The sequence below is a fragment of the Sinohyriopsis cumingii genome, chromosome 3 (genome assembly GCF_028554795.1).
Source record: "Sinohyriopsis cumingii isolate HCF-2022 chromosome 3, ASM2855479v2, whole genome shotgun sequence".
Taxonomy (NCBI): Eukaryota; Metazoa; Mollusca; class Bivalvia; order Unionida; family Unionidae; genus Sinohyriopsis; species Sinohyriopsis cumingii.
Genome location: NC_142963.1, coordinates 1324341 through 1349121, shown reverse-complemented (window position 1 = coordinate 1349121; position 24781 = coordinate 1324341). Strand labels below are relative to the sequence as shown.

Here is a 24781-nt window from a genome sequence, read left to right as displayed (position 1 = left end):
AGAAAGAGGAATTAACTTATAAGAGTTGCTTCCCTTAGTCTATATAGACATGATAATGCTTTTTCGTTTATGGGAGAGCAGGATGTAATGTGATCAGGTAAGTATTATTGAAGAAAAATAGTTTACTAAAAAAAAATTGCATTAAAAAAAAAGTTACAGGTCACCATGCTTAAAATAAACCTCCAGTGGTGTGTCGAAGGATATACCAGACTTAATGGAGATAGCAAGATACAGGTTGAAATATTTCAATTTTGCCAAGCACATGTATCCCGATGAGTCATTTGTTTTAACACATTCTGTAATCAGATTTACAGATTGAAGAAATTGGATTGCAGAGTAAAAGATTTTTTGTCAAATCAACATGTTATTCAGAAAGTTGATAGTCTTGACACGGTATATTAGGTTGGTGTAAAATGACTTGCTTTACTTTGCAGACTTCTTTTAAGATATGTACGATAAAGGCGTTAGTGATCACTAATGGCAGTTAGTGTTCTCAGATGTTGTTTCATTTTAATAAAAAGAACATTTTTGAAAGTTTAGAGGCATGTGCTGTTGTCTGCAAATTGTTGTCATGAGTATTTCCACAGGTGATGTATTTTTGAAGTAGTAGAAATGAACAAAATTACTCAACAAAGGACTATGCAAAACTTTCATTAGTTTGGAAAGAAAAATTTCAGGTAAAGAGAGGAATTAATGAAAGAAAATACATGATCTTATTTGATGACTATTATATATATGAGTTGGATCCAGAATAGTAAATTTCATAGTGCATTCCCATTTCTGGTATACTAGACAATAGTACATAAATATGGAATGGGGCATGCAAAATTATCAATGGTAGCTTTTCAATTAATTGTATTATTTTGTTGTCAATGCTAAGGTAACAGACTGTTCTTTTCCATTTTTCTGATGTCATAAAAGCTGCCATAAATTGGTCATCTGCCTTAAACCAGTATCTATCTGTGACTAAAAGGAGAACAGATAGATGAGTGATGTACCAGTTTCAAAAGTGTGACAGAGAATTTTAATCCATCAGACATGTGCATAACATCACATATGAGGCTATACAGTGTGCAGTTGGCCACAAGTAATATGCATTGCACAAAAACACATATGAGGATATAAAATCAGCAGTTGGCCACAAGTCATATGCAAGAAAGTACAGATATAAACAGTTCAGTTTATTGCATTCTTTGCCAATCATATTGATAACATGCCATTTGTTTTTGCAGGTATACATAGAGGATGCTCTTGGAGAGCGTGTATGGGTGGACCGTGCAGACTGTAAGGGGTTTGCAGATAACATCCAGACAGCATTTAATACCAACATCCCCAAAGGCAGCTCTTTAATGGGGCCAGAACCCAGCAAGGGGGAACAATCAGGACCAGGTGAGAAATTAAAGATTTATGACTATTAGTATCGGTGGTATTACCTTGTTGTCAATGATACTACCTGCAGAACCATGTAGATACCATTGTGTATGCATGGAGAAAAAATGTACACTGGTATGATTATTGCCATAACTCATACCTAATGGTAATACAATTTTCAAATAACATACATTTGTATAAATGCATGTTACATACCTGCCATATTCCCAGACAGTGTTGGTGGGGTTGGGTTGGGGAATTAAAAGTGTTTTGAGGTCTCAAGGTGTGTTGGTGCCCATGATCTCAAAAAGTAACATTGTCAAATTTGAGAATAAGTTATCTTTTCATATAAGCCTATATAAACATACTGGAAATTTGGATTTGATAAAAAAAGAAGAAACTAACATTTTCTTTGAAGCATTTAATATCAAACAAACCAGAAATGGTAGACTTAGCATTGTCCAGAATCATCGCCACACACATGGAGCCCATGATCACATAAACACAATGACATTAAATATAAAAAATATACCAAGGTTTTGTCTTTAAAATCTATTGGACAGTGGAATATGTTCTTAATTAGAAGTAGTCTTTGCTGCTTTCTACAGTTCGTTTGTGAGGAGGGAGTTGATAGTAATACAGATGACATTCATCTTGACACTTATTTGAGGTAAACTTCCCCAAAGACCTTGTTGAGTTTTTCTCAGCGTAGAAAAATATCTTTCTGCATCTGCATTGCTGTGAGAGAGTGGCAAACAAGCTGGCTAGTGTTGCTATGATGTACGTACCAGAATGAATAATATCAATATAGTTTTTGCAGTGTGAGAAAAAAATAAAATTCTCTCCCTTGCTGATGTGCTTCACAAAGTCAGAATCTGTCCAGGAGTTCTGAAATTCAGTTGTGCTGCGTTTTGCTCGTTCTGCAGATGCTCATCTTTACCTAAATCAGGCTGCACTATGATATTTTGCTAAAAAAATAAACCAGACTTGCACCTATTCCAGCTATTGAAATAATCATGTTTTGTATCTTAAAAATAGAGTAAAATCCAATTTAAAAGAAATGCTACCACAGATAATAAACTTGTCAATACTATTTAATACAGATGGCTTAATCGTTATGATTGTTCCTATAAGTCAAACTAATTCTTTTGTTTCACTTAGAGTACTTTGCTTATGCAAATTAGCCTAATGGGCTCTCCCACAGCCTAATGGGCTCTCCAACAGCAATGCTCAAAAGGACTTAACATTGTATCATCCTAGCTATTATCAACCAGTCTAATTAATCTGGGAAGTAGTGTTTTTTTTTATTTATCTCTGGTCACTTGTTTCACATATGTATAGTGGTGGTCCAAAAATTGGGGATTTGGGTCCCCTAAGATTATTGAAAATGTGTTTTTCTAACCAAATGGGGTTTTGGAGTCAAAACTAGGGTTTTTCCCCCCTTTTCTTCTTGTCTGGAAATGTCTGTTGAGTACAAGTTTATATTTTTGCTATGTCCAGATAGCCCTCCATTACTTATCTGCTTTTCACTCCACCCTGTCATGGATAAATTGTCTTCCATAGGAAGCCCATCATCTGTCAGCTGGCAAGATGACGAAGATTCCAGAGCTGGTGACAGTGAAAGCAGTGAGAAGTCAAACAGTGGGGTTACTGAACAACAGAATATTAATGTGTTTCCCAGGTAGGCAGAATAAAGAATTGGTAGTTTATTAAGAGGTTTTTTTGTAAAATAACTAAAATGAATTACATCATGTGTTGTTTTTTTTAAATATAATACAAATCTGTGCATTCACGAAATATGAATAGAATCTTGTACGAGTTCTTAATTTGCAAAATAAAATCTGTAGTGTTAAAGTCTAATGATTTCTCTCAAATTCGGCACAAATAAGAAGTGGAAAATCTACATTAAAATAGACAATTAACCAAATTACCTCTGATAGAGAGGTCTTGAAGGTGAGAATGGTCTCATATTAGCTGTCTTGGATTGTAGGTTTGCAAACTGAATATAACATGTTAATTGAAATATTAATTTTAACTGTTTCTGTGATTAATTAATAATACCCATATGTGTGAAATTAATTTCCACTCTTACCCATGAAAAGGATCCAACAGGTCTCATGTAATACATTATTCAAATTTTCTTTAGCTTTAGCTGTAAGAAAGTTATTGATAGCCAACATTTTCAGTCTGAGCAAATAACCTGAGTAAATAACTTGTAAACAAAAATTGCTTAATTCAGGCCAGAATGTATGTGCTATCTTAGCCTTGAATCCCTTTATTTCCCTCTGACCAATTTAAGGATTTTGATCAGTTGCCATCAGATGCTTGTCTTTTCTTGCCTTTGTTAATCAAGCACCAGTAAATTTTGCATGTTCTTTCCTTTCAGGTACCCCTATCAACATGATAACATTGAATCCTATGTACTGGAGGTAATTAAGGACCAGATGAATAGAAGGCAAACGATGGATGCCACAGCTCGAAACCTGATCCGTTTGATGACCACGACATGTGGCTATGGGGAAGTTCGGCTACTTGCAGCTCAGAAACTGGAAATGTGGCTTCAGAATCCAAAGGTACAAACAATATATGAAATCATGATAGACATGTACTCTATAAGTATAACATTAACAATTTACAGATTAATTAAGTCAGCTTGATTTGTTTAAATCCAATTTACAGCAAACACTTCTAAAAAGTGGGTTTTATTTGCGAGTCCAAACAATATCAAAAATGTTTATTGCATTTACAACAATTTGCTATGCCGAATTTTAAAAATCTGCTTGTGCTGGTTCATATTGGCTTCTCTTGATCTGCATGTACCACATACATGGTAATTACATGTATCAGATTAATGCTTTAATTTCACAGCATGTACCACAAACATTGTAATTACATTTATCAGATTAATGCTTTAATTTCACAGCATGTACCACAGACATTGTAATTACATTTATGAGACTAGAGCTTTAATTCACAGTATGTATGGGAAGTTTATCAAAAGTAAAATAAAAAAACAAAACAGTCAAATAATTTGGTTTATATGACATTTGTTATAGCTAACTTTTGTATAAAATTAATATGATTATTTGCTGCAAGAAACAAACTGCATCAATAGTATCCCAAAGGCAGTGAAATCAGCAGTAGTCATCTGAAACGTGTCAAAATTTGAAGGTAAATCTGAATTCCAGAATAGATCCCTTGGATTGTGTTTTTTATATTTGAGGCTTAAATCAAGTGTAGATACCAATTTCACTTGTTAAGAATAACACTACATGAGTAAGATTGTATTGCCATATTTCCCTTATATAATTTGCACTTGTGTAATTGCACCCCTTTCAATCTTGTGCCTATATGTTTTGCACATCCCCATCTTTGGCATACACCATGCCATGTACCATGTAAATTTTTAAAATGTACCAGCATAGATATAGTGTTGGAATTCCACCTATTGCAAGTTAAATACGAACATAAAATATATGTGAAAAGCTGAACCAGCAAGTTTTTGGAGTTTCATGTTCTGCAGTTTTTTTTTGGCATACTAGATTTTTTATAGTGCATACCATACTGACTGTCTTGGGACACTATAAGTCATGGAACACACTTAGTAGTTTTCAAAAGTAATTTTTTATGACCTACAAATGTTGGAACATGAAATTAATGTCATTTTTTCATGTCTTTGGATACCAACTTTTTTTACTAATCTATCTTAACATTTTTAAGAAAAATGATTTGTGGTTACTAAAGGACTATCATAATGAAATATTGCTTGGAAATGTTATAAATTAATATAATTTGTTTGAAAAGTCAATAAATATATTTAATATTCATTTGTTTTCTTATTTTTACCTGATATAAATATGTATGATTTTATTGGACAATGGCAAGAAGTGAGTGTTAGTGGGATGTTGTCCCCATATTAAAAGTAGCTTCATCCTTTTGTGCAATTGTCAGAACTGTAGATTTTTTAACAGTTAATTGTTGGGGATTAATGTTGTAGAAGATATTTGTAAAGACAAAAATTCCTCTTCACCTAGGTTAGTTTCTTGATTTAAACAATTATATGGCTTGGATCGCTGTCAGGAAACAAAAGACAAATCTGCCATTATAAACATATGGAAAGGCCCAAACAACCAGCTGGCCAAAGTCAAAATTGAAATGAATACTGTGGAAAGGTCAGCTGAAACACAAAACTAAAATGGATCGATGAGGATCAGTTATGTGAATATAAGTTTTTAATATGCCGTATATTATAAGAGATTTGGGCATGCTTGATTAATTCCCTTATATTAGTAATATAGTATATATCTGGTTACAAGCAAGATGAAAACACACATTGGATAGGACATTGAAGAGGTAACAAAATAGGCTATGATGGTTTAGTAGTCGAGTTCATGTATTTTTGTTTAAACTCTTTAATAAACATGCTGTTATTGATTAAGCCAGTCAGTGACTAGGTCTTTTTGTGACTATCTACTATTCATCAGGATCTTTCATTATGCATGCTGGAATGACTGATACTGCCAGAAAAATGATATTTAGCTTTTCTTTTCCTGCATAATTTGGGCACCCCCAAGAAATGAGCAATAATTCGGGTGAAAACAGTGTTCACAATCATGAATCTGTACCTTGTTTTAAAGATTTGCATTTAGTAGGAATTGCTTTCTAAAATTGGTATGTGTTGTCACATAAAAAGGAAGAAATAGTGTTTGAGAGAAATGTTTTGAAGTGAGTAAAATGTGTAATTTCACTATATTTCTATTTCAGTTGGCTAGGGCTGCCCAGGAGTTACTGATGTCTGTATGTATGAACTGTAATCAACATGATCAAATGGATCTGGATGTCATAGCTCAGATTATAAAAATCCGTATGAAAACCAAACCTCTTATCAACCACTTTCTCAACTGTATCAGGTATGTGACCATGTTAAACTGTCCTTAACATCTAGTAGGATCTGGATCTTAAAGCGTTTTTCACAACTCCATCACCCAGGAAGTTTAATTTGATTGGTCAACTCATGACCTTTACAAGTATAGGTTATCATTCCCATTCTTATTGAAGCAAGAGAAATATCCTACAAACCCCAGTTTCTGTTTTCCACATTTCAAGCTCAGAAATTGAATTAAATTTATGAAGAGTTTTTGAAGACCATATATCTTTTTTTAACAACAATCTTGATGATTTCATAAGTTATATGTATTTGTTTCTTTTTCTCCTTCTACATATGTACATCTGGAAGCTTGATGTTGTCAATTCCATTCTTTCCAAGACCTGCATGGATGTTTTGATAGTCTTTATTGTCCTTGAACCACTCCTACTCTGTTAAACCTAGAGAAAAGCTTGGGTCCTTGATAGTCCTGTAGAAAGTAAAAACATGTTTCGAATCTTGATCTTGCCCATTGGGGTGTGGCTTGTTGGATTGTTGTCTTTTACATAAGTTTCAAATAATCTGCAAGTTTTTTGTCAGACATGTTTGAGAATTGGCATGTATGATAGTGACCCAATCATAAACACAATTCAGACTGGTACCCCATGGTTAAGCTTTCCCACCATGATCTTAGTTTATTGGGCATAAAATGACACATTTATACCCCCAGTGACCTTGCCCCTGGGTCAGAAACTTGGAGACTATTGAGATCTTCACATTATAATCATATAATCAATTACTGGTAAAGGAAAAGATGTTATACATTGATTGACTTTGAGCTAGGGTCCATGCTTATCCACCAGGTAACTTGGCACCTGGGTCATAGTTTGGAAACTATTGAGATCCCACCATGTAACAGTTGGGCATGAAAAGCCAAATGCAGACAGCCAACTGACATTTGACCTTGGTCTTAAGTGTCTCAGACCTCATTGTTGAGGTTAGTATGAGCAAATGCAGAAATTCATGTTTTACAGAATTAAAGTTTTTTAAGTAATTGAAGTATGAGCAAATGCAGAAATTCATGTTTTACAGAATTAAAGTTTTTTAAGTAATTGAAGTATGAGCAAATGCAGAAATTCATGTTTTACAAGCACAGAATTAAAGTTTTTTAAGTAATTGAAGTATGAGCAAATGCAGAAATTCATGTTTTACAAGCACAGAATTAAAGTTTTTTAAGTAATTGCATCAGCAAAACTAAAATTGAGTGTCAAAAATTATTTTTACATCCCCAAATGGTTTCAGTGATTATATATAGTTTGACATCAAAGTACTCTTAGTAAAAAAGTTTGTAATATATGTTTGTTTCATTATGAATTTGTATGTGTCCAGAGAATTGCTGAATCAGCATCCTGAGAACCTGAAGATGGTGCTGACCCATACAGTATATAATGAACTGTCCACTGCCAGAAATCCAAACAATATGTCTATTATTGGAGTCATCTTCCAAACAACACCAGAGCAAGCAGCCAAGGTAAAGTGCAATATAATGAGATAAATTTGTTAAACCAATACCTCTTTGAAGTAGTATTTTGGTAAACTTAAGTTATTTGCAGTTATCATGGCAAAAACCTGTCAGCTAGACAAGTTTTGGAAAGTAGTGCATCATATATTTAATAACATCATTGACCAATGTTTTGTATGATGATTGGTAAATCTGTTTAGTAAATTCTTCCTTTGTCTTAAACTATTGGATTAAGAAACTAAGTTAAGTGTATGATATAAAACAAAGACAGAGATCTGTAATATTAGGTTTACTATTTTCTCAATACAGATGCCTTGTTAGGGTCACATGCTCTTTGTATCAAGACAAAACGCACATGGTTGCATGAAAATAAATGGCTAGTTAGTCCTGAATGAAAATGGTTCTACTGGGACATCCTGAAAATCTTTTTATTGTAACTCCTCCTGAATGGATGGATATATCAAAATGGAGTTTTCACTAAAAGACTCTTTAGGATGTCTAGTTGGTTGATATATGAAAATGGTGCTGATCAGATGTCCAGTATGACTGACATGTTAACCATGTTGAAAATCTGTTATGTCTAATCCTCATTAGTGGAAAGTCATATTGACATGAAGTTTTTACCAGAAAACATCTTGTGATATCTAGTTGAGCCTAAATGAAAATGATTTCTATACTCAGCAGTTAAAAAGAAGAAATGGTCTTATATTTTATTCATCAAAATTGCTTTCATCACCTTTATCCAGAAGTGCTACTTGTGTTACATTCCTTATGTCTGTCATCTTAGTTGATGATGCAGTGGAATGCAGAGTTAGTATGTACATGTTGAATGGTACTTGAGTATTGAAAAACAATTGTTGTATGTGCGGCATATGGTTGCACTTTGGCCTTAAGACTTGATAATACAGGTGCAAAATGCATGGATTGAATGGTTGAAATGTGGTCATCTGTGGAGCACATGTAAAACTTTTCTGCCTTGGATTCTATTCATACCTATGTCAGTAGTTAATTAACTTTTTTTAACCTTTGAAGCCACCATAATTTAGTTATCCATAATACAGTTGTAATTATTATTGTACAAATTTATATTTGAATTGTGTTTCTTTCTGATTTCTGTTCTGTTCTTTGTTGGCATCTAAGATGGCAACTTAGTTTTATTTAAAGATACATGTTCATTGTAGTAAGTTATGACTATGTGACTCTTTGCTGGACTGATCTGCCATATTTTGCCTTATAGGCTCATGTAAGTATGACTTTACAGCAGCTTGATTATTTCTAGCACCTCTGTTTACTTGAGATCACTGTCAAATCCATAACCCATTGTGGCTTTCTAACTAACGTGTGTTGGCTCCTTGGTCATCTATTATATTGCTTCCACTTGTATATCAGGGGGGTTAGCGCCAACTTACACAGTACAACAATATTTTCACATATTACTCGCAAATTAGGCACACTGTTGTTGTAAGAACAACTGATTCTAACATTTTAGGCATTGGAGTATCAAGAAAAACTTTCACCAGAACCCCAATAAATGACTTTAAGTTTCATTTGACCTAATTCACTGATTTTGAATTTGTGTTTCATGGGATGCACTTCTTTGTTTAAAAAAAGATACATGGAGCTGAAGACTATAGATGTTAATGAATGTTAAGGAATGACACTATCAGCATGTTTATAAATTTACTTAGAATTCATTGTTTTCATGGGGTAACAATTCTCATGGATTTCATTGCTGACACAAATCATGAATTTAAAGACTTCATTAGTTTCTAGAAACACTAAGAAACATTTTTACAATCCATGAATTTAAAGACCTGATGGAAACTGTAAGAAATGTCTTTACAATCCATGAATTTCAAAACCTAATTGATACCCACAAAAATTAAAGAATTCCCAGGTTATTCAGAGGTTTAAGACATTTTTATTTGTGCCAACTGTTTATTGGCCAAAGTATGGATCTTGCTCTGCTGTTCCATTTCATTCCTTTTTAAATTCTGATAAAAAAGATTTCTGCTCTTGGTTAAGCACAGTTACAGAATTGATTTTATTGATTTCTGGTCTTTTTTCCCAGATTTTGGCAGAAATCTTCCTTGATTTGTTATCCAACAAAGAGGATTATTTACGAGCTGTCCGTGCCCTGCTCCGTGAGGTAGTGAGAACACTTAGACACGAGATAAATTTTACAGCTTTCTGCCTCGGACTGATGCAAGACAGAAGTGATAAGTTATCTGACCTGGCAACAGACATCAAGGTATGAACCATGCATCAGGACTAATGCTGTCAAGGATGCTGAGGTTTAGGCATAAAGTGTTGTGTTAAGGTTTTGAAAGTGATGTAAAATTTGTCATACTGTTGTGTGCAGGGAACTTGAGTCTTTGTTGTTTTAATTAAATCCTTTTCACATGGATACTTTTTTTTAAAAATGACACTGGGACAATGATCCTGCTGTTAATATGTGAAATATCATAAGCTACCCTTCCTCTTTTTAGTTACAGGCTTTATAAAAATATTATGTACACAAGACTTTCAAATTTAAAGTGAGATGGCCACAATTTAGGTTTTCATGCAATTTTGTTTTTTTAAATGTGTCTCAGTAATTATAATGTGAATAGGATTTATGCAAACATGTGTCTTTCATATTAAATTAGCAGTTTAAATGTGTCTCAGTAATTATAATGTGAATAGGATTTATGCAGACATGTGTCTTTCATATTAAATTAGCAGTTTAATTTCTTTATGAATACCTTGTCTCATTACTTTTATTTCAGACCATTGACAGCATATTCATTGAGCTAAAAATGATCCTATCTAATACATTCAGATGCTGGTATTTATTTCATGAAATAGTATAAACATCCAAAGGAAATTCTGATAGATTTTAGCAGTGATCTCAACAGGAATATTTTAAAACGTTGGGGGGACGTGTGTGGTAGTGTCACAAAAATATTTTAAAACATTGGGGGGACGTGTGTGGTAGTGTCACAAAAATATTTTAAAACATTGGGGGACGTGTGTGGTAGTGTCACAAAAATATTTTAAAACATTGGGGGGACGTGTGTGGTAGTGTCACAAAAATATTTTCAAAATACATGATATCATTGCTTTCTTTAAGTTATATGATGTTTTCCTGACAAAACTCATTAAGGTCTTTCCATGTAGTACTCTGTATCTTTTGTTTCTTTAATTACCCAACTCCCTCTACTGCCATGTTAAAGTCCTTTTGGTAAAGCCTTGCTACAGGGTAATTGAGCATCCAGTGTGAGAGCCTTTCCATGACACACCCTTGATCCTGTTCATGGTTTAAGTGGACTTTTCATTATCTGAAGTAAATGAAGCAAAAAGTTCATTAATGCGTATAAGAAAATGTTGAAAACAACCTGAATCCTAATTATGTGAACTACCAAGGACAAATTCATCAAAGGGTCAGGACAGCGACATGTTTTTAAGTAATGAATGAATAATATGGTGATGCATATTCCTTTCCATTAAGAACAATATGATGCTATATTTGTTATGTTTAAAGTGTTTTATTTACCTGCTGTAGATGCAGCTTTAATTGCTTATTGTTGGAAAAATATTTCATATATAAATGAACATATAATCCAAAACTTTTTCTGCAAGTTTTCAAAAGAAGTAAAATTTGAAGAAAACAAATAGTCATTATTTTACTTGGATAAACAGATACAGAGATCCCAAGGGCAGCACCCTCTTAATATGTTGTTGTGTTTGTTTTAGTTTACCAAAACCATTTTTTTGTTTCTTGCACAGAGTGTATTATGTAAATTTAAGAGCAACTCGTGCAATTTTTGATCATGAAATTGTTCTCATCACATGTTCTGAAAACTAACAAGAACAGTAACAACTACAACAGCAGTAAGAACTACTACTACAACTTTAAAAGCAAAATAATAGATTGTAATAGTGCAATAGAAATTTTATACATTCACCTAGCTCCCCTGACCCCATTGTTAAGTAGATTCAAGCAAAAAATTGTAATATGGGAGACTTACCATCTGATTCAAACATTTCATTCAGGGTGTTTCAGATCTCTATATATAGTATAACTTATAATATAGTTTTTATTTAAGTCATTTAGGTCTAGACAATTATATTTTTAATTTTATAAATCAGTGGCTGGCAAGCACTATAGTAAAGTACAGGTACACTATGATGTAGGAATCTCATTCATAGGCCAAGGCCGATTGATAGGTCAAATCAACAAATATGTCAGTCAGGTATGCCCTGCTTTAATTCGATTGGAGGTCATGAAACATCACATGAAACTAGGAGTGCATTTGCCCTGTTAGAGCTATCGTGCATGCACTAATAATTGTTGATTGGTTTGAGATCATCACATGACTGTTTGAATTATTTTGAAATAATATGAGTTAACTGTTTCAGAGTCTTTTAGTGAATCAGATTCTGTTGATTTGTTGTAAGTATTGATCAGATTTATGTGAATTTATTCAGGGACTTGAACATTTAAATAATTATGTTGGATTCTGTGAAACTTTCAAGGACTTAGTGATATATGAATTCATTGGAGTAAAAACATTTGGATTTAGAACTGATTCTTCAGGGGTGTTAGCACATAAACACATTAGGACCTCTAGTTGGAATACCTTTGGACACTTTCCATAATAGTGAGAAATTGATAATACATTTTAGGATGATATTCTAGGAATTCATAGACTAAAAGTTATTTTTAATTCTTTCTCTTTGTTTGATTTTATATTTTGGGTTTACCTTAATCTTGTTACTTAAGTTTTAACCCCTAGACTTAACACATTGATCTTAAATCTTCCATTAAGTGTTCGACCATTACTTTGCTTTCATTTCATTGGAGAAATCCTGAGGATCTTAATTGGAATCCACAAAACCTGTAGCAAATCTTCTTAGCCAGTTGGGACTAGCTTGTGCTGGGTAATTTTATGTTTGAACAGTGGTTTGTCAGTTTTACTAAATGAGCACTAAGGATTTTACTAACCTGAAAAGTAATATGTGCCACACCTATGAATTGTGTACAAAGTTTGGTCCAAAAATATTAAAAATGTAACTGTAATTACAGTTTTGTTAGATTTGACCTATCACCCCCTCAGGAACTCCATGTGAGAGGCCCAAAATCTCGTACCCCTCTCACAAATGGTTATCATGTGGGAAACTTATGTACCAAGTTCGGTAAATTTCCAATAAGTGAATTAGGGAATTGATTATAGACAGATGAATGGACACTAAAGTGGGTGCATAATTGCTATATAATGTCACTAGATTCAAGTATGATATAGTTTTTAGCTTTACTGGTGGACCAATAGATATTTTGCAATGGCCTATTGTCCATTGTTGGTCATCTGTCTGTACAAATTTATTATGATTACTACTCTAAACAAGTTGGATGATTCTCATAAAACATTCATATCAAGATCTTGTTGGTCCTCAGTGAAAATGGGTGTCACGTGGGCATCCAACAGCCGACACAGTAATCTTTAATGGGTGTCACGTGGGCATCCAACAGCCGACACAGTAATCTTGAATGGGTGTCACGTGGGCATCCAACAGCCGACACAGTAATCTTGAAAATCTCCATCTTAATCACAATATTAGATTTCACCAGTAGTTTTTTGTGTGATGTATACTTGGTTTCAAAACATACAATATGGCAACCTTGGCAGACATCTAACAGATTTCATTATTGCTACATTTGTCAAAATGTAAATATTACTTAAATTGTTCAGATATGTGAGGTACATTTAGATTATAGCTTTGGCTGACTTTTGAGATTTAGAAAGCCAGATTCAAGAGGCAACACAAAAGGTAACCTATGCATATACCTGTGAATCGACTGTCCTTCAGTCTTATGACAATAATGGTGCACAGTACCTTTGCATATACCTGTGAATACACTGTTCTTCAGTCTAATGACAATAATGGTGCACACTACACGGCCAAACCACCCAATAATTTTACTGACTTGCACATTGTTTTTTTTTAATGTACTTTAAACTTATAAATCCAATATTTAGTTTTAGATGATAGAGATTTATTAGGTACCATTTGTCACAGTACTTTTGTCTTTCTTCACAGGAGCGATTTTTAGTGTCGATTGCAGACTTGGTGACCCTTTGTATCCTACTTGGAATAACCCCAGCTATCAGAGAGGCTGCTGCTGCTAGTACACGTGGGGAGAGAAAGGGTATGTGAAATCTAAATGTACATATTTAAATGCTAGTTACGAGTGCAGATGCATTGAACCTTGTGAATGGTTTGCACTTTACTGAAAGAAGAACCCTACTGGGTTGAAAGGTCAAGGTCACTGACTGAAGGTTGCTGACTGAAAGGAGAAAATAGTTTCTGTACAATAACTCAGTAAGTCCACTGTCCACAGTTAGAAACGTTATGAATGGCTTGCACTTTGGTGAAAGAAGAACCCTACTGGGGTGAAAGGTCAAGGTCACTATGAATGAAAGAAGAAAATAGTTTCTGTACAATAGCTCAAGAGGTCCACTGTCTACAGTTAGAAACATTATGTTTGGCTTTCGTTAATAAAAGTTCATCTGTCCTGTATGAACTATTAAAGTGATAGAAACTTTACAACAGTTTTACATTTTCAACAAGAGCTGTAAATATTGGAGAACTAGACTCTGTCTGCTAATGGACCAACCATTTGGTTTTGGGGGTAGGGAGGAGTTTCTTTCAAACTGTATTTTTTTTTCTTCTATTACCTCAACATAATTAGTTCTTTTCAACATATATAATTGGTATAATAAAATTTTTGTCAACATATTAGAGTGGGAATTTTTCTAGGTATTTGAGGGCTGGAATGTTTGGGTAAAATATTCTTGGCCCCCACCCCTTCAGAAAATTAAATGGGAAATCCCTTAGTTTAATGTAACAAGGAGAAAAGTCTTTTGACTTAGTTTATCTAGCAGAATACAATTTTGTTAAAAAAATTAAAGCATGTTTCATTAACCGAATAAAATTAACTTTCATGAAAAGTAGCCCAAGAGTTGTGATTTGTCCAGAATATTTCCTTTCATACCTTTATGTCAATATTATGGCAGTAGATGGGATTTCTTGGTCTCTCTATGTGTGTAGGTTAATCTGTCATCAGTGTCCATGCTTAAACTCCTATACAGGGTCACTTGCTAACATTAAACTAACATTGAGGGTGCACTTGGGATTAGTATGTGTTTACCATATAGATAAACATATAGAGGACTCATTCTTTTATTATTTTATTTTAGGAGAGATAGAGAATGTAAACTTTCAACCAGAAACACTCTGAGATGACCACCAAAATCCAATTACTTGAGAAATTTACTTGCTTATCCACTGCTCTTAAAGTGTGTATAAAAACTGCTTTAGTTCCTGGAAAATATATTACTATGTATTTAAACTCTTTCATCCCATGGGTGTTATGAATACCTATGCTATGTGTATTATTGTTCATGATTATAGTTTTTGTAAGTGTCATTTCAATAATGACATTTTTTGAATACTAATATCCTATGAATGTAGTTTGCATTTTAAACATGAGTTATGCATTGAATGGGTATTCATTTGTATAGTTCCAAGGTTGAGTAATTCTGTTAGTATAAATAAACATGTGATATGGTAAAGACATATGTTCTTGAAAAGGCCAGGATGACCTAATTTCAGATTAGCCAAGATTAAAACAGCTGATCTTGTTTACTTATGGAGTATTTTTAAAATGCCAAGATGATTAATTCAAGCCTCATATTGCATTTTCTATTGTGGTTTAGTAGTATATAAAATATAATTATTATTTAGAATTAGGCATTCTTTTTAGTACCACCTTTCTTGAAAGATACTGAGTTATATCAAGAGGAATTCATTTAATTTAATCATTCGTTGAAATTACAGTGATCAAAATATCACAGATTGATTGGAATATTAGCTGCCATGGAAATACTGTGAATTCATTTGGAGACTATTTGGATATTTATAGCTATAACGGAATTACTGTGAATTCATTAAAAGACATTTTGGGATTGTATCATAATGATTCTTCTGTACTTTTTTTATACATCGTTATGATTCAGACCATCATGAGGAATGCCTTTGGAACTCATTTGGATTACTTGATACTTTTGGAATCGATAGAACATTTAGGACTTATGGGTTTCATTTTTAATTCTTTCAGTTTGTATTTTAGAGAAATGAACAATATCATCAGTTTCTCTAAACTTGTTGGTTTTCAGTCTTTCTTATTACTTTTTTAAGACCGTAGAGTCGTAACATGGGTTACAGCAGTAGATAAATAATATAAATTAATGAGTTAAGTGGAGGCATCTTGACAATTTCTATGTAATTTTTGGCCATAGAAGTATCTCTGACCTGCATTTCAGGTTCTGTGACTTTGTTGAAATATTGTATTAAAAGTTCCCTTCTTCTTGCTGTTTATGTTCTAGTCATGAAAATTGATAATTTGATCCCTTTCATAGTGCTACAATGCTTTAAAACCAAAGAAGGTCACTGTTACTGACATTGTATGCTTTATTATAAGGAGTTAATTATTTGTATTTATTATCACATTGATCCATTCATGCCAGACCTATATACATCCTACTCAGAAAGCCCATTGTGACCAAGATAAATGGAAGAAGGAAACACGTCCATATTAACAACTATACTTACTATACTTATGTATTATAATGTGTTACTCTCACCAGGTTAATTGTATTGTACATGTGAATGTGTTTAGAAATTATGATAGTAGACTGCACACTGTTATATGGGGCCTTACCTGTGGTAAATGAAGGTAATTATTGATGTATGAACTGTGTACTGCTGACTATCACTCCAAGGTTACTCAAAGGCTGTGACTTTCACTCAGTAATATCTGACTTCTACAGGTGGAAAATGCTAATAGCTTTTCAAGCAGATTTTAAGAACAATGATTTTTTTAAAAAAATGAATACAAAATTACCTCTTATCTGTTTGTTATCAACTTGCTATCTCTATCTTTCATATACTAGAAAAGAATATTCTTTAATTTTCTTGTATGTCCTGCCAAATTAAGTAGGGAGGCAAGAGGGCGTGGATGTAGGTATGTGGTTTCATAATATTAGTATGCACTGCAATACTGGCCATATAGTACCAATTAAAAGTTCAAATTTCAAATCTTAAAATGATTACAAGCTAAAATATTAAGATAAAATATTGCATATATATATTTTGTTGGGAAAGGGGCCAATATCATTTTATTCTAAATTTCTTTTCTGCCTGATAGTGTTTACGATGGCTACTATAGTTTAGTGTGTTGTTTAATCAGTGATTACACATTCTGGTTTTTACACTGTTTGTGTATCTGTTATGTGTAGTAATTACAACAACAAAAATAAAAAAAGAGTGCAGTTTTCATTTCTTAATTGATTCAGCACTGAGGCATCTTTTGCTACAAAACTTTGTTGACTTTAAGGATTAAGGAAGAAGCATATTGAATTTGGAGTGAAAAGGTAAAAGCCAAGGTAACAGTGAGTGAAAGAAGAAAAATGGTTTCTGCACAATATTTGTTTTTCATCACAGACCTGGACCAAACTTTGTCAATGGCTTACACTTGGGGTAAGAAAGAAGCCTGTTGATTTTAGGATCAAAGGTCAGGGGTAGTGATTTGAAGAGGAAAAGAGCTTTCTGCACAAAAATGTCAGTTATTTACATAAAGGACTATGAAACACATGGGAGGCACATAATGTGCCATTCATGGGACTCTTGTTTCATATTATTATTGTCCTTTGCCATACCATGCATGCACATTTTAAAATGGCTGGATGGGCAATCAGAAAAATGTAATTAACAAAGGTTTGTAGTGTGCATAGTGTTGAGATATAAAAAAAAACTTTTGTTTGGAACATGGAACTTGAGATGTAACATTTAGTGAACATGTACTATCTGACTTTTGTACATGCTCAGCTTTGTGCAGACTGGACTTATCGTCAAGGTTTTTGACAAGCTTTTGAAATGCTATTTTGAGAAAAATCTCAGGAGGAGAATGTGGCATAATGACTGCAAATGACAAGGGATACAACTCTCTCACTTCTATTGTAATAATTATTTAGACTTGTTTCCTCAACAGTTGATTTTGTAGTAGAATTTAAAACCATATATACTTGCTTCTAAGGTGAGCCCATCTGCAAAGTGCACAGACAAGATCTGCCATCACATAATACGTCGGCAAATCTCTTTTCTGTGCAGTTAATTAGGAGTAATCAGTAGAACAAACAACATAGACCCTGATATGCAGAAACATTATACTATGGCAGATCAGAATTTTAGTTGTTTGCAGTTTGACTCTAATTACAAGTGAGTATATATGGTAGGTTCAGCTACATTTAACAGAGATTTTAATATAATTAAATCCTCTATATCTTTACCAAATTGTTTGGATTTGTATTGGTTGTATCTCTTTCAGAGTTAGAAATGTTGTGCAAATACCAGGACATGGTTGCCATGATAGAGCGGGATGCCATTTGGTGGCTACATGTGGTGGTACCAAAGTTTGGAGAACTGAAGGCCGTAGAATATGTTCACTGGTAAGATGCTAATTATTGTAGAGTTTACCTTTTTCTACAGGACAATTTTGGCAAATTTAGCAAGACACCATGTTTAAAATTTGAATAATAATTGCATATGTAAAATAAGTATAAATGTTTTTGAGAAATAAAGCACACATTGGTCTTGATACTTTTGTGTTATTTGTATGATGTGTGTGTGCATGCATGTGTGTCAAACCTGTCAATAGCAGCCACTCATGGGATAAGGCAGAAATAACAGTTGCATACAGGTGTCCACCATAAACAGGTTTACCCTTTAAAACTGATTTTCAAACCAATTCCAGGCACTAAGTACCATTATTATTATTATTATTATTATTAAGATTGTTTTATGATCATTTTACAACAAAATCATAATTATTGGTATATGTTGTTCTCTTCCAGATTTATGTTCCACACAAGATATGAATCAGTGAAGGGTTCATTTCATAAATCTTTCCTTTTTCATTTTGAGAATGACTCCACTGATTTTGTGGATCGCTCTTTACCCATGAAATTGAATGGTTTATTCCCAAAGTTGAACGAGGCAATTTCACACCAGCTTCTGTGTTCATCTTGTATATGTTATGAGGTCAATACAGTGTAAACATTTCAATTAAAATACAGTATAACAAGCCTAAGTACAGGTTTCTTAGTAGAAACTGACAGTGTCTGATTTGGACCTTTTTTATTGGTCAAAAAATCTGTCCTTTCAGACTTGAAAAGCTTATTAATGTTTCCAAAAATACAGTGTTGTATAAGTTAGTACAAGTATATTAGCAAGAAGTTGAGCTTTTGGATTTGAATAGACTTGGACTGAAAAAAAGTGGCACAGATTTGATTGACTTAATGTTATTGATGCAGTGAGATTACTTGATAATGTTTTCTTTCATAATGTACCAATACATGGTTCTCTGAAGCAAAATTAAATGAAAAATTGTATTAATGTTTTAAATACTTTGTTACTGAAGCCTCTAGTTTTGCGCCTACCCCATTCTCTCCCCCACATCTTGTATAGCCAACATGTGCACCATTTTCTTTAATTAACAGATTTTTCTGGATATTGCTGCATAGCATGATAGCTTTCTATTGACCCTGACAATCACTTTATAAACCCTGACAATCACCTTGTAGACCCTGACAATCACTTTGTAGACCCTGACAATCACTTTATAGACCCTGACAATTACTTTGTAGACCCTGACAATCACTTTATAGACCCTGACAGACATATTATAGTGGAGATTCATGATCATTTATTTTTAGCTTGATAAATGCCCTCATTAACAATGCTTAAGGGCAGGCATGACAAGCAATTTGTGTCCTATTGTTCTTTGTTTTCTTTCTTCAGTATCCACAAAGTTTTATTTATGGAAAGTGCAGAGCATTATTATAACAAAGACAATTGGCCTCCAGAATCTGATAGAATGTAAGTACATGGTGTTGATGATGCAGGGCTTGAAAATTTCACTTTTGACTCACTGGTCCAGGACCAGTAGGACCATACATTGCCTGTTCCAACTGCATTGCCTGACATGCAGATATTTTCTGCAGTGCATTACCGTAAATGAAAGACAAGAAAAATAAAATTAATGCAGACTCAAAATTCAGACAACTATTTTATTGCTTATTATATCATGGATATGTTTTATCAAATGTTTGGTTGATGAAGATCAAGCTTAGACTGGTGATCGTTGTATTGTACACTTAATTTGAAGATTTCCTTTCCAATTTTACGCCACCACTCTTTCACTATCGATTCACTTCCACTTTCATCATTGCACTTTTATGACCTTTTTCAGATGTTTTAAGGATTAGAAAACATATTTTCTTCTTTTGTTGAGTGCTGCTTACAGATAAAAACATTTTGTAGCTGACCTCAGACCACCATGATTTTCAGGCCCTGTGATGATAATGATGATTAATCTTAAATTGTGTTGAAGGAGTTGCATCTTTTTCATACATATATGCACACATGCATGGACTGATTCACATGGCTCAGGATGGCAAGCGGGTAAACATTATGTGTAGAATTTTGATTTATTCCTTGCGGGCACAGATTGGGGACATTTTTGCAATATTATATATAATGGATGATGGTTGAGTGTGTATACTTAATTGAGTATATTCTTTAATTGCTAACTTTTATATTTTACATGAAAAGGTCAATTTCATTTAAAAAGTACCATAACTTAGATCCTATAACTTACAAATGGATTTTTGAACTGTTAGTGCTTGCAGGAGATAGAGACAGTATTTCATTTTTGACCTTGTCCATCAGATGGTTTTAGAAAACATGTCAGTTTGATAGTAATTTATGAGTAGGATCCCATAGTATTTGTCTTAGACATGAATGAATTTGCTCACAAATTTTGCAGTATGAAATTGATAATAGTGTGATCTGAAATGCAATGCAACCAGCCTACACCAGCCACTGAAAATATTGGATCTCTACCAATTGAAGACTTAATCCCACCTTGGCCTTTGAGGACTTTTGCATGACATATTCCAGTTCATTCCCCAATTAGGCAAAATGTTTTGGTCACTTTTATTACTGGCTTCATTCTGTTTCAAATAGAGATAGGGAAAACATTTTGGCCTCAAATTACCCAATAATAAATTCTTGCGTTTTGTACATACAGCCTTTTATTCTCATTATAGACCCATGTTGCGGTTGGCCTCTGAGTGTCCAGTCCAGGAAGACACTCTGATGAGGATCCTGGTGATAGGGCTGTCCAGAGAACTCCCTCTTGGCCCTAATGATGCTCTCGAGATGGCAGATCAGCTGATGAAGCGGGCAGCAAGCCTTTATACCAGTGGTAGCTATATGTCATTTCATGCAAAGGAAATCTGATCATAAAAGACAATATTTATGAATCTCTTTTCTTAAATTTATATGAATATTTTATCTTTTTATAAGAGATTGACACCTGTCTTCAAAGGACATAATTGTCTGGACTTTTCACCAGGTCTGTCAACCATTCCTTCATTTTTTGTCCCTATATTTTTTTCGCTATAATTTGTCCAAAACCTTGTGACAGCTATATTTGTGGATGAACAGTTCTTTTATTGGAATGGAGTAAAGCGAGCTGTATGGAAACTTTTGGAACAAAATAAAACATTAGTCAAGTACATGAAGAGAATATGGTTCTATACTTTTTGCAAGAATTTTAAGTCAATTGCATTTTGTATGAAATCAAGAGGACCATGAGAACGGAACAGCGGAAGTTCATATCAAACAAAACCTGACTGAAAGGTGACAACAGATGATAACCTAGTCTATCAAGCTGGATGAACAGACAGATTGTTAGATAGATGTATAGATAGATGATAATATATATGTGCCTGAATATGCATGATGCAGTTATTACAAGAAACTTACCTTCTTATTCCAGGTAGGGCAGTGTTACATGTTGAGAGATTTGAGCTTGTGGATGCCCTTTTCAATTTGTGTACATACAGACACCCTGATAACATTGTTCTTCCTAAAGGGTAAGATAAATATGTGTTTTCTTATGTTTCAAAGTTTGATTTGTTTCTGTAATATTTGTTTCTGCAGAGCAATTTTTTTACTACTTTGATCACTCTAGTAATGTGAAAATAGGAAAGTTTAAAATTTCAGAATTATTTTGTATACTGTTATGACTCTTTGGTCATAAACTAAGTAACAGAAATGAGCAAAAACCAACAAGTTCTGTAAAATTCAACAAATAATGTATTTGCATGGAATACAAAGTGAAAATTTAAAAAGAACTGATAGCATTGTGAATTAAATCCTATATAATCCTAACAATTCAATCACAAGTCCAAAAGTATAGTGTTCCAAATGAATTCCAGTTTTAAAAGTCCTGATGTATTAATAGCCTCAAATATGATAATGTGCCAACAGTCTTGATGTATCACAGTGATATAATTCATAATGATCTTGAATGAAATAAAAATAATCCCAAAACAGTGATTTAGTCCAAGAAGTATTAATGAGCATTTTTTTAAATTCCAGTGAATAATTTAAATCAAATAATTCCTCTCAAGTAAAACCTGAGCACAACATTAAGACTGATTCCACTTAGAATGTATAGGTAGGAATGAGTAATCCTGAAGAAAAGAACTTAGATACCCCTCTGCTTGACCTAGGTCACAATTACCATTTTCTGAATAATACTCTGTCATCATAATGGAAAATTGCTCCAAACTAAACAAAATTCACTTCTGAAACCATTTAAAGTCATAATCAAGACTGTATCTATAATTCAAACTGAAGTAAACATTTTTAAAATTAATAATGATCTTAATACACAACTTATAATGGTAGACATGTATTAGCTACATAATATGTTGCTCACAGAATAAATATCACTGCTCATGTATACCCTTACAATCTATAGTCATGAATAAAACAAATCAAACATACAATACAAATTAAATATACATAACAATAAACATAATGTAAGGCAGCCCATATTATGATATTATTTGTTCATCCATTAGCAGTTTTGATTCTTCACAGTAACTTAGATCTCCACCATCTAAAATTACCAAACTTTGTGGAAGCTTGCAGTTGGGATAAGGAAGAAGCCTATGAATTTCAGTCAAAATTCAAGGTTATGGAAAGAAGTAAAATGGTTTCAGCAAATTAAAGTTAGTTCTACATCACAGACATGGATCAAACTTTGTGGCTGGCTTGCATTTTGTTCAAAGAAGAAGCCTGTTAAGTTTGGGATCAAAGGTTAAGATAATTGCAACTGAAAGAGGAAAATAAAATTGCACTAGAAATTTCAGTTCTTGGTAATTAGCCTTTACCAAATTTTATGGATGAATTACCTATTGATTTTGGAGTTAAAATATTAAAAGTCAAGGTCACAGAAGGAAAAGAGATGTTTTTATACTTAATAACTTTAGTTCTGGACCATATACCTAGGCCAGAGTTTGTCGAGTGGCGGGCTTGTGCTTAAGGTATGAAAGAGGCCTTTTGATTTGGGGGTCAAGATGTCAGAGGTTGAGGTCATGAAGGCTCAGAGACAAGTACATAGAGTTAGTACATAAAAGAAACCTATAAATCTTGAGGTCTAAAAGTCAGAGATCATGATCATGGTCAACCTAATAAGAAAATAATGGTTTCAGCACTGTAAGTTAGTTCAAGACTGCTTAGCATGACCAAAGGTCCAGGTAATTAGACATCTTGGTCAATAATCTTGAGAGTCGACTATGTTCTACTAGTGCCTACCTAGAGGACTGTTAAACTTGGAGTAGTTACATTCACAGTAATCCTGTTTTCTGAATTGTTGACCAAGTGCCATAGAGCCTCATTTGGTATTGTTTCATGAAGGTGTTAATCACAGTTTGGGTAAAAGGACAGTGTGAAATGTAGTGAAGCATGTCTACATTTTACAGAGGAGATATCATAGCATGGTATCCAGTAGCATCAATTTTGTTGCTGTCAGTGTTAAAAAGTGAAATTAGACGGGATCTTTTAACAGTATCTTGTATTCCATACATATTTTGCAGTTAAGCTTTGTATATGTTTCCCATTTATACTTTATATACTTGTACACATGCTTGAGCATGTATAGTTTATGTGCATACATATTTTCTTCTTTCAGGTACAATCCACCAACTTTAGCTATATCAGCATTGTACTGGAAAGCGTGGATCATGCTTCTCATTCTAACAGCCTTTAATCCATCAACATTTGGTAAGCTTTCTTTCATTTTACAGTTCTGTTATAGCAAAACACCTGCATTAAAAGACCACCTCAGTTGGTACCACATTATTTCTGCAATAATTTAATTTGTATGGTAATGTTTTGAGTAATAAATAAGGCCTATATTGGTCCAAAATTTACCATTTTTTATTCATGAAAATGTGTATATGGTAAGTTTTTTTACTTTTGTTGGAACAATTTTTAATGGTACATTTTCAGAACTTGTTGCTGGCACTATGTAGCTATTATTGTGCTTGTGAGCCATTAAACACTAATACATACATTGTAAAACAGCATTTGATGGTCTCAATAATGCTTACATTGTTAATCAGCTGCTGTGCTTCAGACTGATTCTTTAATTCTCATTAACTGGATAACAAAATTATACACTTGGTTCCAGTCCAATAATATTAATGGACCAGTTTAAGATGGATGACTCTGCAACCATATATTAATTTTGGGTGCAACATTTATGTTGCAACATGATGTGCTTTGGGGGTGTCAAATGATTTTGCAATAAGGTAGACCACAAACCATGCACCTTCATCTCTCCAGTCCTGGATCAAAAAGCCTGGGTCATGGATACTTTATCTTTTTGGATTGGTTTGGGGTTTTAAGCCACACCTCCTCTCCAGATATTTAGGTACTAAGGACCATACAGAAAATTACAGGCCAGAACAGTAAAATGGTTCTGAATTGACAAATCCTGTGTGAATTTTCTGCTCAGTTTTGTTAAGACATTTCCAGAAAAATCCTGGCAAAACCCAATCTGC

General features: G+C 33.5%; 1 protein-coding gene across 1 annotated transcript in view; it reads left to right on the top strand.

Moving 5' to 3' along the window:
• The window catches only part of LOC149802330 (integrator complex subunit 1-like), a 159643-nt gene that overhangs the window by 29983 nt on the left and 104879 nt on the right, over positions 1-24781 (top strand). Inside the window, exons 5-16 of the mRNA XM_089951540.1 lie at positions 1233-1389; positions 2935-3052; positions 3758-3944; positions 6136-6281; positions 7625-7766; positions 9829-10008; positions 13839-13947; positions 18187-18307; positions 19659-19736; positions 20969-21126; positions 21703-21799; positions 23908-23999. Coding sequence (XP_089807666.1) covers positions 1233-1389; positions 2935-3052; positions 3758-3944; positions 6136-6281; positions 7625-7766; positions 9829-10008; positions 13839-13947; positions 18187-18307; positions 19659-19736; positions 20969-21126; positions 21703-21799; positions 23908-23999 — 1585 coding nt within the window. The remainder of the gene's footprint in view (positions 1-1232; positions 1390-2934; positions 3053-3757; positions 3945-6135; positions 6282-7624; positions 7767-9828; positions 10009-13838; positions 13948-18186; positions 18308-19658; positions 19737-20968; positions 21127-21702; positions 21800-23907; positions 24000-24781) is intronic.